The sequence below is a fragment of the Branchiostoma floridae genome, chromosome 3, assembly GCF_000003815.2.
Source record: "Branchiostoma floridae strain S238N-H82 chromosome 3, Bfl_VNyyK, whole genome shotgun sequence".
Classification (NCBI taxonomy): Eukaryota; Metazoa; Chordata; class Leptocardii; order Amphioxiformes; family Branchiostomatidae; genus Branchiostoma; species Branchiostoma floridae.
The window spans coordinates 12,326,652-12,342,026 of NC_049981.1; the positions used below are offsets into that span (position 1 = coordinate 12,326,652).

At 39.6% G+C, this 15,375-nt stretch overlaps 1 protein-coding gene and 1 long non-coding RNA gene across 2 annotated transcripts in view; one reads left to right on the plus strand and one right to left on the minus strand.

The window, feature by feature from the left end:
• The first annotated feature begins 586 nt into the window (after window positions 1–586).
• Window positions 587–15,375, plus strand: part of LOC118412220 — a 29,325-nt gene continuing 14,536 nt past the window's right edge. The window contains exon 1 of the long non-coding RNA XR_004830742.1: window positions 587–2,030. This is a non-coding gene — a long non-coding RNA (uncharacterized LOC118412220). The remainder of the gene's footprint in view (window positions 2,031–15,375) is intronic.
• Window positions 4,932–15,375, minus strand: part of LOC118412219 (galactosylceramide sulfotransferase-like) — a 13,053-nt gene continuing 2,609 nt past the window's right edge. The window contains exons 2-7 of the mRNA XM_035814940.1: window positions 13,999–14,163; window positions 12,486–12,814; window positions 9,902–10,134; window positions 7,703–7,975; window positions 5,966–6,133; window positions 4,932–5,428 (exon numbers count right to left, since the gene is read on the minus strand). Coding sequence (XP_035670833.1) covers window positions 5,267–5,428; window positions 5,966–6,133; window positions 7,703–7,975; window positions 9,902–10,134; window positions 12,486–12,814; window positions 13,999–14,141 — 1,308 coding nt within the window. The 5' untranslated portion in view covers window positions 14,142–14,163 and the 3' untranslated portion in view covers window positions 4,932–5,266. The remainder of the gene's footprint in view (window positions 5,429–5,965; window positions 6,134–7,702; window positions 7,976–9,901; window positions 10,135–12,485; window positions 12,815–13,998; window positions 14,164–15,375) is intronic.

The window sequence follows — 15,375 nt, forward strand, 5'->3', positions numbered from 1 at the left end:
CTCGCATTTCACCCACGAGAGCACATGTACAATCCGAATGACGCACGTAAATAGAAATTGGTCCAGTGATTGTAAATAATCTGCTATGCTGTTACATATCTGATCCTTCGGCAGATATTCTGTTGTTATACACAAGTGGTAATATTGCATAACATACTGTCATGACTTCATGTATCCGAGCAGTTATCAGAGCCTTTGTCGATACATGTACCTTTGTACACAACCTGCCTCTATCAGCACACTACAGAAAAACACTGTCTTAATCAATGTTTTTAAAACGTTTTTCTGTTTCTGGCAAATAAAAATCATATGGTAACATTAAAGCTTGTAATCTCTCCTTTGTTGCTGATAAGAAATAATTGGGAACACTATATCATAGATACAGGTTTTAGATACGATTTTTTGCTTCACCTGCCATTATATTTTGAATCTGATTCATGTTTATTTTCGAGACGTTCGTACAAAGCATAAAAGGCCATGACTGTATAAGCATTGAAAGAAACTAATCATTCACAAAACAAACGATCCACACAATTGCTTTCATCTTTATTTCATGAACATACATATCAAACACAATCTTGCCACATCTGAACACACAAAACACTCAGGATATAACCTTGCAGACCATGTACCGGAAAATGGTTCTTGTATTTTCTAACTTTAGATGTACGTCTATAACAATGATTCTTGGTGATATCTTAAAGCACAAACATGCTGTTTTCTAGTGCGGTTGATATTGCAACAAATTTGGCCATATGTACAACAAATTCCATGAACTAGTGGCTGAATTATAATTGTCCGTCTGTTGAATCTCTTGATGTTCCTGCTTTATACGAAAAGTACACTACCTCAAGTAGAAAACCATTGTAGATGTAGAAATCCGTTGGTAAAACTTGTGCGTCTATCTGCACTTCTACATTCAGCCTATATTCACTATTAAAATGCCATGTTTCAATCAATCTTAGCACTTTCAGAGAGCATGTGTTATATATATATAATGTATTTACAAGGTGAATCAATACCATGCATGTTTTTACAATATCACACGTGCAAAAATTATCATAAGTATAAACACAAAAACTATCATAACACCGACAGACACATTTTCGCTGATCGAAATTGACACTGCCTACAATTCGCACAAAGTGCTTCTGAGATACCCTTTCTTTCTTCTTTTCTTGATAACCAAGCCAAGTGGGGGAGGAGGTACCAAATGAATTTTCCGATGCAATACATGGTTAGCCATCCCAAAAATTACCTCAAAACACATTTAGCTGCATTCTAAACCTCAAAACCAAAACCCAAACACCATATGGAATAATACAAGCCAAGTTCAACAATGTTGTTTATCACTACACAGTTTCAAAAAGCTTGTAAATCATATTTGTACTTATCAGATCATTTGTAATATGACCTCTGTTTCATTATGTTATTTAACGTTGTGATTTAAACTTACGTGTTATTTGTTCAATTGATTATGTATGGGGCCACGAAAATACTTTATGGCTTCTGTCCTACCCCTTCATGTATTTATTTCCTATTTTCAATTTGTTTTAAATTTATGTATAGGTATGAGAAGAAATAAAGAGCAAAGAACAAATTTTTCCCCACTGCAAAACTGGATTTGCCGTATTTATTTTGGTTCAAAAGGTAAGAGGTTTTCTCTGACATTTCAACAAGCTACAGCCAGAAGAAATGAGCTGTCATTATATTCAACTACGGGTCAAAATATCGACACAATTTTCTGCCATATTTTAAGTAGACATGTTTCTGTCATCCCTTACAGAAATCTCGACCATTGAAATTCGCAAAGAAAAAATATCTTAAAAAATAATAAGATATTCAGGTCGGGGGTACGCAAGATGCACTCGACTGCATAACTTAAATGTCTGTTCTCCCCAAGGCATTCCAAACATAATAACTATAATGTTAAATGAAAAGTTCTAGTATGTTTGCTTAGTTTTTCTTCGGCATGCGGTGTCTTTGACCTTCAGTTCCGGAAAACCTCGGCACTCGAACTTGTACATCAGGTTTGTGACCCTGTCCACCTCCTGTAGTACCAATTCCGTCCCTGGAGGGTCTCGTCCATGTAGTGATCCGGAAGTGGCGCTTCGTCTTCAAAAGAGACAAGAGTGTAGGGCACAGGCCTCTAATATATGTACTATTATGTAGTTTGGGGCATGTATTTTACTGTGTTTTTTGTAGCAGGTTTTATTTGAGATATTTGTTTCTAACATGAACCTGTGCCATGCGTGCCTGTATATTTCTTTGAAGAAATACAAAGAACGATGGTAGAACGCAAAACAGTAACAATTATGCTATGATACTACCGTCAAAGACTTGGGTCTCATGGCGCATGCCCAGAAGACTCCTGAAGGAGTTCCAGAAGTAATCTCCCATCGCCGTGTCCACCTCAATGTCGTCTGACGTCTGACAGTAGCTCAGCCAGTTACACAGCATCCCGACTCCTAGATTCACCTAGAGGAGGTCCAAAAATGGTTTAGGTCATAAACAGCCGATGAAAATTTAAAATTCGTGACTGACTTTGTCATTGAATTTGTATACCACTTGCCCATTGCTGTTAATATTATCATCTGATAGACGATTTGAAATGTACTAAGGCAGACAATAAACATTAAACAGTGTCCAAGAACATAAATTAATAGCTGTAAACGCCTTCTTCCTAGCCTCCTTCACCTGCGTCTCTAGGGCCTTGGCGAAAGTTGTTTTTTTGCCCTAGCCGGTACAAGCCCCCCGGTATATATTCCTCCCCCAGCATTTTTTCTTTCCCGGCATATTTTCCTTTCCCGTCGTATTCCCGGATAGAAATCGCGATCAACGCCGGTAAAGGAGGCTAAAGAGCTCCAACCTTTCATCTGCTATGTATCCAGAACACCCGAGAACCGAAAGCGATTGCCCTAGGGAATGTATTATGCAAATGCACCTCTCTCGCATAGCAGCAATTTTCAATAATGCACAGTGAGCTCCGCTCGAAAGACGTTGCCAACAAAAAACAGAATTTCATCTCACCAGACAACAGATGAACACCAGGACGAATGTAGCGTAGTAAAGCGGTCCAGGACACTATCCACTCTCTTCATGTCATCCCCAAAAACATCGCCGAGCGCCCTTCCCAAACTCAGCTCAAATAAGACGTAACACGTCTCCTTAAAGGCGGAGAAACTCTTCATGTGTTTCCCAAATATCAAGATCCCTCAGATTGTAAAGGACAGTAGAAGGACGAACATGTATGACTATACATCGACTAGTCCAAACGGGAAAGAAAGAAATCTTAAGCTTGATATGGACTACTTTGTCGGTGACAAATTGTTGACGGTTCAAAAGCGTCGACTAGCACTATGGCACCAACTGAACAGCTTGCCGATCTCACATTACGAATAAATGTTATTACATGAAAAAATATACAAATATTCCCTGTGTGATATAGACTCTCACACAAGTGGAAGTTTTAGAACATTTACGAACCGAATCACTGAAGAGGGCTCCGCCCCATAGACATAACACCTGGATTTGGTCCAGATGTACGTCACACTTATCAGACCTGTGCTCGAATATGGGCACGTACTACTTGTACGGTGTAGTAAGCAGGAGAGACAAATTGAAAGAGTACACCGGAGAGCACTCCGTATCGTCTCACTGGGGGGAAAACGATAGGTGCCTCCTCTGCCGACGCTGAAAGAACGGCGAGAGGTTGCGGCAGTGAAGCAACTGAGGGACATGCTGGACGAGGGTCACCCCCCTCCATGACCTGGTGCTGGGAGGGCTCTTAGAAACGGCACTGCACTTACTGTGCCAGCTGCCCGGACACAGAGACTGAGAAGGTCATTTCTGCACCAGGCCATCCGCCTGTATAACGAATCCTATTTGTGTTACTTAGTGTGTATGGCGTTCCTGTCCTTACTTCAGTGTTCTCTGTAAGGCATTACGTACAACTTTGTTTTAGGTGTTTCTGCGTCATGTATTGTAATTGTTTATTAATGTATATTTTGTATATTCTGTATTCACCATGTAACAAGTTGTAAAATCAGTGATATTCAGTTTGTTTCTTTACTGACTGCTGACAATGCTGATTGTTTTTCTGAATAAACTATGAATAAACTATGAATAAAACTATGAATTATAAGGCTTACTGTTAAGTATATATCTGATTGGCAAAAATTTCCGAAATTCCACAGCAGTTCGTCCGCCCGCACCACATTTTGGAAGGGAATAACTTGGGACGGGGTTGACGTGATGTAGATAACTTCGAAGATGTCTTTCAGAAATAAGGAATATTAATGCAAACCAGGGTCTAATTTGCATAATTACTGAGTACAGTTTATTAAGCCACATAATACTAAATTCATTATACTAGTACACTTAAACAGTTGTACATGACATATGTAACTAGAAAAGAGAGAAATATCGATAGACATCAATTATGCAAATTGTTACCTAATTTAGATAATGAATGAAAAAATTTTGTATTACAGTGTTAAATGACCAAAACCCATTTTTGCCTCATTTAGCAGGAACATGTACGTTAAGTTGAACATGCAGACGTAAGTCATGCAAATTAGGGTCTCATTTACATAATCTATGAGGAAATGCTACAATAGCTGTCTTTGCTAAGACTTTCGTACTTAAAACACATTGTTATTTATGTAGAGGAGATGATCAACTGATATCTTTTATGCAAATTAGAACCTCATTTTTATGATCAATGAGAAACATTTAAAATAGGTCACTCGAGCTCGTCACAAGAGACTGCCTTTCTTGTTAATAATAATGCCCTTCAAACATCCATCGCGTAAAGCAATCTTCATACATACGAAAGGATAGCACACAACTCCAACACACCTAAAACAACAATTATTAATACTTATAAACAATAAAACCTTCGCCATGGCAATAAACTGTATAACAAATCATTGACTGATGCTTAAGTGTTTTTATTTGTCTATGTACTGTGTATGTCATGCGTACTGTGTCTAGTTGTTGTAATAATTTACTTCACATTGTAATATCAACGATTTCAGAGGTGCTACTCTGTAATGTTGATTTAATGAATAAAGATTGAAAGAAAGTTTTTATTGCCACACTTTTTGGGGTTATCACCATTTGGTCATTACAATTCATATGAGAAATGTGACGGACAGATTGTATGATCTATAAGTATTTATCGTTTATTTCTGTCATCTTTACCCAGGGTTGTCCAACCCAGTGCTATTGCACTGCTTTGCAGTGGAGCCCTGCAAAGTATGATCTACCAAGTAGATTCATTAAGCATTTTTACATATTCTTCTCGCTCATCTCTATATTTGAATGTTCGTTGTCCTTTAGCGACGGCCCACACGTTAACCCTTTCACTCAGAATTGTCCGCCCGCCCTTATGTCCTTTCCGCAGTGGTACCATTAGCTGTTCTACCTGAGAAATAAAAAGGTAGGAAATCAACGCTGATGATCACTATGTGATACATGAACTTTTAACTTACATTGGAACAGAAAAAACTGTGTTTTGGGGTGTCATTCTTTTTAATTACAGCGAAAGTGTTCATTTACTTGGTCTGGCCAACAATTGTACAACTACAGTACTTGAATTACGTAACTTTTCTGTCACGCCTTAAATGTCTTTCGTTAAGAGGCAGAATTTTAAAAGTTTTTGAGAACAACTCATGGTTTCCTATCATCCCGAAGTGTTGCCTTGGACATTACTGGACTGTAATAGATACAAATCCTTGTTTAAGCTTAGTTCGACCATACGTAAGCCATGTCAGGCCATACGTCACCAAGGCAGAATGACGCCAGCCTTCCAATGAGACATACAGCCTTACTGATACAAGCCAATACATACACGCAGTGTGCACTCTATGGCAAACGTTCGAATCTATTGGTGGCTTGCAGAAAAGCAGGTGGTTAGTTATGAAGCAGATTTAAGAACGTCGTCAGTGAAAGTAATACCTACACGTGATTGTATGACATGGCAAAACTTGGCGTCGACTTCAAACTGTGGATTCCATCTCGAGGCCACCACTGTGAGATTGGGTGTCCCTTCCTGTCGCTCATCGCAGTACGTGTTGACATTTGTGTTGACCTCTCTAAAGTAGTATACTTCCTCGTGGAAGTCCGAACCCTGTTTGATAGACAAGTAAAGATCTGTAAAGCTAAGGACACAGCCTGCCATATGTGTTTTTATCCGCACGTTTTTTGGACACATGTTTTTGGAGGGGAGGCTACGTCCGCCAAGTTTTTTCTTTCTAAAAACGTCGTTGGGAAGGACTGGCAACATCGGGAAGGGAGTACGTAAACGCACGTCCCTCGCACGGTTGCAAAAGGTAATAAGTATGTAGTCTGCATGCCGTTAGCGTGCGTGCGTGCACCATTCGTTGCGCAAGTGGTGAGTTGTGCGTGCTTACAACGTACGATCTCTGTGCGATTGTCACGTTATCGTATGCAGGCCGTACTTACACGTTCTCAGAACGCACGGTTTCCTTATACGCCTGCCGTTGGAAGATCGGCCATATTTAAGATCGACAGAGGGTTGCGCGTATTTTTTTACCTGAAAACCGTCCCTGTGACAATTAAGCCATACTTTGTACCTTGTACAATTGTCGTGCAATAAAGTTATCATTATAAGCGAGGCTCGGGCGATTGCCGCGGAATCGTCGTACGATCGATTTTCGCCAAATGTGACAGGCGTATTACTCAATCTACTCTCTGTACGGAACAGGCGCGTAACCCGTACTTGCTCGTGCGGGGGCGAATCTGCAGCCCGAACGCAGAGAAAGTTCTAAATGCACTTTAAGCCCCGGTCACAAAGCGCGTACGATTTCTTGCGATAGCATATTCTGCATATGCATATGCGATGAGCGCAGCAAATCACAGCAAAATCGTTAGCACAATCAGCCATCGTGGCGCTTTGGATGATGTTCATATTTTTTTTCAACGACGCACGATTGTTCACACGTTCTTCTACATGAAAGATCGGTAATATCAAGGAAAACTGAAACCATCACAACATGCTAAAAAATTAGTAATATTCAACGTCATCAGTAGAAATGAAATTGCCATAATGAAGTCTGTTATGTGGGCAATCAAAATTGTACGACGATGGAGAAACTTTAAACTTGTTCAAAATCCATTCCAGCTCTATTTTTCGTCATAAGTGGCTCTCAGATTTACTATGATTAACTGCGATTGACGCAGGTACTAGGTACGCTCTTCTGACCTCATCGTACGATGTCCTACGATCTTTGTGACCACGGCTTTGTATATTTAAACTATTGCTTCCGATTCTTCATCGACTTACGACGCACTGCGCTTATGCTGCGCTTAAAACCTCCATCGCAACAAATCGTACGCGCTTTGAGACCGGGGCTTTACGTGCTACGGCGTGTCTACGTGCTCCCAAGTCCGTTGGATTCCATATGAGTTCGTACAGAGGCGGTACTTGCCACCCTACGGATCCCAAAAGATGACCACGTTTTTGCACGTATCAGCCAGCAGTTGAGCGTACGGCATTTTGTGCCCTTAGATTTTAGCTTATGGCTAGTTAGAGTAAAGGTTTGATTCCAGCTGCCCAAAGAAGTACTAATTGATGTTTAATTTTGTAACTAGCACCAAAACAGGATAAAATGTCATAAAGTTATAGACATTTGTTACACTTACTACTGAACACCTCTTGTAATGTTGATATCCTTACCTGTGCTGCAATTTTGCGCCAAAGGGACGTGTTGAACGTGTCATACAGTAAATAATCCACGGCTTTCCACTTCCGCAGGTTGGAAATCTGTTCGTTAGAGGGAATACTCTTTTTATATGAATATGTCCGATTGTTCTTGGTGACGTAAAAGACATCTTGCATCTCCCAGCACATCAGCCGTCTGAGGAGCACAAGGGACTCGTCCAAGTACTCCAGTAGCATGACAAGAGTGAAGTCGGCTTCTAGTTCACTGATGTATCGACGAGCCCATTCCTTATCGAACAACAAAACAACGGGAGGTAAATGTTTTCAAAATATTATTCAAAACAAAGCATATAAGGATTTTAATGTTCTCGTTGTAAGAAAACAAAAAGTCCGGATGTAAATGTTAATAGTCTTTCAATCTGATGCGGTAGTGACTTTGAAGTACTTTCATTCAAGACTTAAGCCTATCCAGACTGGGATTTATTGGCATTCTCTGGCATGGAGGGGGGGGGGGGCTAATTCGGCCCCCATTCGTTATTTTGAAACGGCTTACTGTACGATCACCAAATTTGCAGGGGGTGACATGCTCATAGAATTTTACTTTTCCTTAAATTCCTTAAAAATCGTTATGACGTATAGCTATAAACTGATGTCTTATCAATATTTATCAAGTCTTCTTTTGCCAAAAGCCGACACAACGACGTCAAAATCAGTATTTTAGCTATCCACCATCTTGGATTATCAACCTTCAATATCTTAAAGACCAGGCAGGTGTGCCCTGGGAAAAGCACTAAGGAAGTACTCCCTACTGTGACCATCCCAGCAGCTAGAGGGGTGAATTGACCCCTATAAATACATAAACTAATAAACATCCCAGACATCCTCCAAGCAGTGGTTTCGCCGAAAGATATAGTAGTGACCACGATTTCATATTGTGGCCAATAAGACACCTACACCGCTACCCCTACTTTGGAAAGAAACAAATGTGTCACACAATAGATGCCAAGTGATCCATTTTCAGTCTGCGAGTTGACCAAGCAGTCTCGTTTATAACAGGGTCCGCGAACCTGGATTCATATATTCCAACAGGCAAAGGGTTTATCCTACTTGTACCAAATGATATATTGTCCAAAATCAAATCTCGATTAATAGATAAAATCCATTGAAAAAAATCAAAGGGTTAGATGAATGTAAAATATGCTTTTGGTTCATTCATGGTCCTCTGTTTCTATCCTCCAGACCCATCTAGAGAAGAGAAGCAGAGCTAAGTCCATGAGTAACTGCGTGTAGACGAAGGTGGCAGACCTGGTCCCAGCCAGCCAGAAAAGGACATGCAGAATGACATTGATCGCAACCCAAAAATATATTTCGTGTATAGTTTGCAAATTTGCTATTTTTTCCGCAAAAAGTTTCAACATGTAAAAGAAACTTCAGTTGAAATCATTTGCACTCAAATTAAGGCAATAAAATTGTGAGAGAACACAAGTGTGAAATAGCAATTTTGTGTAAGTAAAACTGTCTAGATTGAAAGTTATTTTTTAAAATATTTTATCAAAAAAGGTAAGGTTACATGTCTTATATACGCTTGCGTATCTGTGTGTGTGTCTTAGAAGAGATAATCATTCTGAACTTCGTCCCAGTTGCTATCAAAAATGCCATCATTAAGTTTTTCTGATTCAAAAGAAGTGTATACCAAAACTGTAAAGGCCTTGTAGGTATTAATCACAGCCAAATATGAAAAATGGCCAAAAGAATTATCCTCTTGAAGTAATGTATGCCCAAAATGTTATGTTCTAGGTGAAAATATCCAGGGCACTCCTATACCAAATTTCATGTTATTCTGTTATAATACCAGGGCACAGAAATCTCCATTTTCCTTATTTTGGTTTGTTTCATTTTTCCATATGTGTAACTGTGGAGCAGCATTGTTGCATGGGGAGCGAGGTGGAGTGAAATATGCTGCATTTGCTCACAAGCAAATGACGGCCTTCCTAGATAGTAAGAGTTGTTTCGGTTGTTTTGGTAATTAGTTTAAGTTGTTTTTGGTTGTTTCCGGCCTTTTTAGAACGTTTGGGGGGTATTTTCGGTAATTAGTGAGACCCGATACGGATAAGCCTCGTAGCATGGCTCGGGTATCAAACAAGCATTGGTACAAAAGTACAGCTCACAATCCTCAGGCAGTGATTGTTATGTTAGGTCTTTTCGCATTGATACCTCGTCTTCCGCTCCCTCTGCAGGATACCCCAAGTCGAAGGACATGAAGTTCCTGGTTGGGTCCCAGGTGATGTTACAGAAGTCAAAGTGAACCTCGGACAGATGCTTGTACTTCCATGGATTCAGCAACAACTCATTGACCGGGTTATTAACGCCACGCATTTGCAGAAGTTGTGGAAGGTAGTAGTAGTGCATGGCGGAGGTCAATTGGCTGCTTGGTTCTCGTATGATAGCTGTATGTGAAATAAAGAAACTGGCATATCAAGCTTCAGTGTCGGTGATCTCTACTACACATGCATGGATAAAATATGGACATGAGAGTCACAGAATTAAAGCTTTCACAGCTTCATAGTTACCTCGGCCCATGAAATGTAATGGAGGTTATATCTATCTCCATGAAAAATGGAGATATAGTTTTGTGTGTGTGTGTGTGTGTGTGTGTGTGTGTGTGTGTGTGTGTGTGTGTTTGTGTTTCCGGATATTTTTGCTCAGCATAACTCAAGAACCTCTGGATGGATTACGATAATATTTGGTATGTGGGTAGGTGTTAGGAAGGCAAAGGTCAAAGTAAATTTTGGGCTCCCTGGTATGTGAACTTGGTACTGCAGAAAAAAAAGTCGTTTTTTTTTAAAAAATCTTTTGAACTGGATGTGCTGTGGTCTTGATTTTTTGGTGGCAGATGGCTTACGACGTAAGGAATAGATGGTGTATGTTTGGATCCCCTGGCAGGTTGCTCTGGAACTGCAGGGGCGTTTTTTCCCAAATCTTCTTAGGTGGATACATGAGCAAGGAAACGACAAATGTAGACGGTATTTGGTATGTAGGTAGCTTTGACAGAGATGTACATCATAAAGTGCAAGTTATGCAAACTGGCACTTAATTTGCATAAATAATGAAGGAAATCTAGTGTTTTCCATAATAGGACTCAATATACCTATAATATATGTAGTTTGTGGCTGGTGGAACATTAGCAGATACTAGTAACAATTATGCAAATTCGGCCCAAGTTTGAATAATAAATATAAAATTAAAGTGCTATAATTTTTCTCAATGGTATATTATTGGACAATCAACATTGGGACCGGCATAAGTTATTTAAAGGTGTACATAACCAAGCATAGATTATGTAAAAGTGAAAGTTATTTGAATGTGGATGCAATTTACATAATCAGACTATTTTTTTCGTTTGTGTGTGTGACGTCTGTCGCTGTGTGAACAAGATAATTCAAGAACGGCTGCGTGGATTGGTTTCATACTTGGTGTGTTGGTGGGGTGTGATGAAAAAGTTGAAAATGATTAGACATTGGCCCCCCTAGCGGTTTTCCATGGTACTTCAGCCTAACTTCCGGCTTCGCTCTCTTCTGTTCTAAACACACTATGGTCATGATTTTTTACTGCAAGATAGCTCATATCCTTAGCAAAAAGTGGCATAAGTTTTGGCCCCCTAGCGACTACTTTTGGGATAGCAGGGGCAATTTTGTCAAAACCGTTTGAAGACGATAACTCAGGAGAAGAACAACGGATTTTCATGATTTTTGGTATGTAGGTACAAAAGTTAGACATAGATAATGTTGTACTAGATAAAAAAGCAATTATGCAAAATAGGATTACATTTGCACAATTAATGAGAATATTCTATTGTAGCAGTGTTTTCAATGTATCTCTTGCTATGGTCTTGAGTCTCTCTTGACATTTGGGTGGTGGATAGCTTTGAGCGTCATGACAAAGTGGGGCGAGTTTAATTGTGGAACTGCAGGTTTTTCATCAAGACACTCCAAAGAGGATAACTGCAGAAAGGAACGACTGGACTGCCATCATTTTAGGCATGCAGGTAGCTTAGGCAAAGATGTTCATAATGATATAATGTTATGCAAATGACGAGGAAGTTGTATGATTCCATTGTTTTTAGTCACTGGACTTCGATAGACATATTTAAATTGTGATAGGTGGAACATAAGCAAATACCAAATATGCAAATGAGGCACTGATTTGCATCATTTATACAAAAAGTGCCAAACCTCTTGATAATTATTGATGGGAATTTTATACTTGTGACATGTGTGCGTTAGTCAATGATAACCATCATACATAAATCATATAAATGCTAAAGCATTTGCATAAGATTAACAAAAGCTCTAAATATTTCATTGAGGTGTGAGGTAGCCGAACTCTAGTTGTTTAATACTTTTACCCAACAATCAGTCCCGGCGAATCTCTGCATACACATATCGATTTCTGTGTCTTAAGGTAAAAAGGTCTCTATCACATGCTGTGAAAAAAATGGAGATGGTACAGGGGATTTAGAATATTCTAACTCTGTCGCAGTACTACCCAGGCGACTCCGCCCCTATGGCATCAATAAACTGTGTAGGGCATGATAATTTCCACGATTCCCACAGCAGTATAGTTTGCTTATTGTTCAATAGTAATTTTATGTTTCTTTAAAAATCAAGACTAATATACGGCTGAGAAAAAGTTTGCTGATATAATTACAATTCAAATTTCCGACAACAGTCTAAAGATACACATTCATTTCATGCAATAAATCATGTAGTATTATTTCTACATAAAACAGTTTCCTTACAGATGTATGCTGTGTTGGCTGGGAACTTGGACCGCAGCCATGTTTTATTGTACGTCAGGTGGTTGAATAGGGCGTCGTACTGTTCATCTGGCGTGTGGATGTAATCCTCTTCCGCGGGTGATCGGCCCCAGGAGACGGGGTTACCGGCTGTTGCTACCAGCACAGCCAACTTGTGGTTGATGGCATATCTTTGGAAAATGTTTGAGGTGGTGACAGTTCCAGTTTTGTGCGTTGCAATGAAGACAAATTTCTTTCGTGGAATGCAAGTACCGGTTGTTCTTTCTGTCCCTCCTCTCTTACCATGTATAGCCTCACCTGGTCCTGAAATCCTGCCAAAATCCACATTTTAGTTTCTTTAACTTTTTTCGTTGTTCGCGCCATTTACCGAATGCCCTATGTCTGTCTTTCTTTGCTATGAAACATCGAGCGTATATTGTCAAAATGTATCACCATATTGGGCTTCCACAACTTAACCTAAGCACCTATCTATTGTTCAAAACGAAGTGGTAAGGGGGGTAAGCTTGCCGGCATAATAGGCCGATCAAACAGCTTAGCCCTTAAGAGTAAATGTCTATAAGGATGAAACAATGGTGGCAAGGGTAAACACAGAGATAGTACTTGGTACACAACCCGTCAAAATAGATTTCTTTTAGATTAAAACTCCTTATTGTCATGGTACGGGCCAACAAAGTTTTCTGGCCATTTTCCTCAATTTCCGCAACTCAAAAACACGGAAATCGACATACTTTACGGCATTGTCACTGCAGCACCTTTGATTGTATCGTCAAAACAAAACAAGATCTGAATAGACCAACATTTGGCCTTTTTAAAAATTGTTGTGAATTTTCCAACGAGATATTTAGTTCTTGGGCAGCATCAAAACAATACAATGTTTCAAGCTTGAAAATAACGTAATTTTTGGCCCAACTTTGTAACGCTATAAGTGCCGCACTGGTAATTTTTTGGCTTGAAATTTGTACCCTGTATAGATGATTTGTATATCTATAAAAACCATTGTTGAAAAATTTGTCGTCTTGTTTGGTTGTCACGGGGTTGTCCTCAAAAGTAGGCCAGGTATTTGCGTTTGACGAAATTGTGAATTTTAGCCATGTTCGAAGTACTACATGTGACAAATTAAAACAGAATTCTAACTCAACTTCTTGTCAAAGAAAAATCTATGTAATACCTACTTGATGAATGTTTAATCTTGAAGAATTGTTTGATCTTTACAGACATTTGTTCTTAATGCACTGTTGCAGTTTGATGATACTTTAAAACAATTCCGTTTATCATGAATTTACATTGCTTTGAGGTATGGAATCCGGCATTTGTTATGATATATTCAGACTTAAGCTGGTATTGTGAAATAAGTTTCAATGGCATACCAATGACGAGTCTAATGGGCATGATATAAATTATGATATAAACAGTAATAGTTTATCTAACGGCACCTGGGCAATGGGGCCACTTACATCGTCTTATCCATTATAAAACGACATTACACGCCGATTACCTGTTGTCTATGTTGTGAAGTTGGGGGAACTTGGTTTGGCTGGTACTCTTATACATGGTTGTAGAAATATAATAGCTGAATCCACCACAGACGAGAAGAGCCACAAAGGCTAATGGAATCTTCTTTCTCCTTCTACAGATCATGTTGTCTTCACCATTCACGAATCTATAGTTATACAAAGACAGAAGGTTGTTAAATATGTCTCTGTAACAAATACATTTGAAAAAATCAAATCAACCCAGAAGATTACCTTTTCGGGCAAATTAACTCTAGGTAATGTTTATCCGTTGAGTCAATTGACACCGGTATACCGTCATTTCTCTTTGTTACGATGTATCTTACATGCTGATATTATAGGTGACCTTTGTCACTTGTGCTTTACACGTCATACTTTCTCTTGCATCCTGTTGATGCAGAAATATTGGAATTTCGAAGCAGGCCATGTTGCATTGAGAACACTCGCTTTCCAAGAAGGTGGTAACAAATGATAACTAGGCTTCCACGGAACACACCCCTTCGCCAAATAAGCATGCCTTTATTCAAGACTATTAGGTCTCATTCGCACTGCTAAAGAGTACCTACCCCAAAAGCAAACGACTGCATGAACGCGTGTTTATAGCAGTTGAGAATTCTATTTTATCCATCCCAACTAACCTCGAGTAATGTTATGCACAAACATACATAGTACACAGACGCTGCAGTGCCATAGGAAAGCGGCAGGTAAACTATTTTTGCCCTTGACCTTCCCTTCCACAACAGGTACTTCTCAAGTCCACGCCTTCTCAACTTATGCTGTTGGCATACATAAAGACCGACACCATAACTTTGACGCTCCGCTGCAGTGCCACAGCTTGTCGCCAGGAGGATCATTATCGAACTTGACCTTTGTTTTTCCAACCCCTACATAACCACAAATATGCAAAACAATCCGCAACGTCTCGAGTTATCGTGCCCGCAACCACACACACGCACATACTCGGCCCGCTGCAGTCCCGGCGAAAAGTCGTAGGAGAAACTTTATTTCGAGATCTACTACCGCTACTCAAATACTTAATATCATGATATAATACGGTTGACCTACATATTGAGGCAAAACACAATTTTTCTACCCAAACTATAACCTTCTTGGTGATCATGTCGGTCATCAGTGTTGTAAGTGTACTTTGCATTAAATACTAGCCCGGCAGCCTTATTTTGCAATGTCTGCAGTTTATTTAAATGAGATTGCGAACTCGCAGACAGAAGACATGCACAATAATCCATGTGACTCAGAACAAGTGTTTGTGCAACAGTTCTTAACGTGTCGCTAGTGCAGAAGTCCCTGAGTTTAGCTAGTGCTGCTAGTGCGCGTGCCATTTTAGATGTTACTTTGACCAG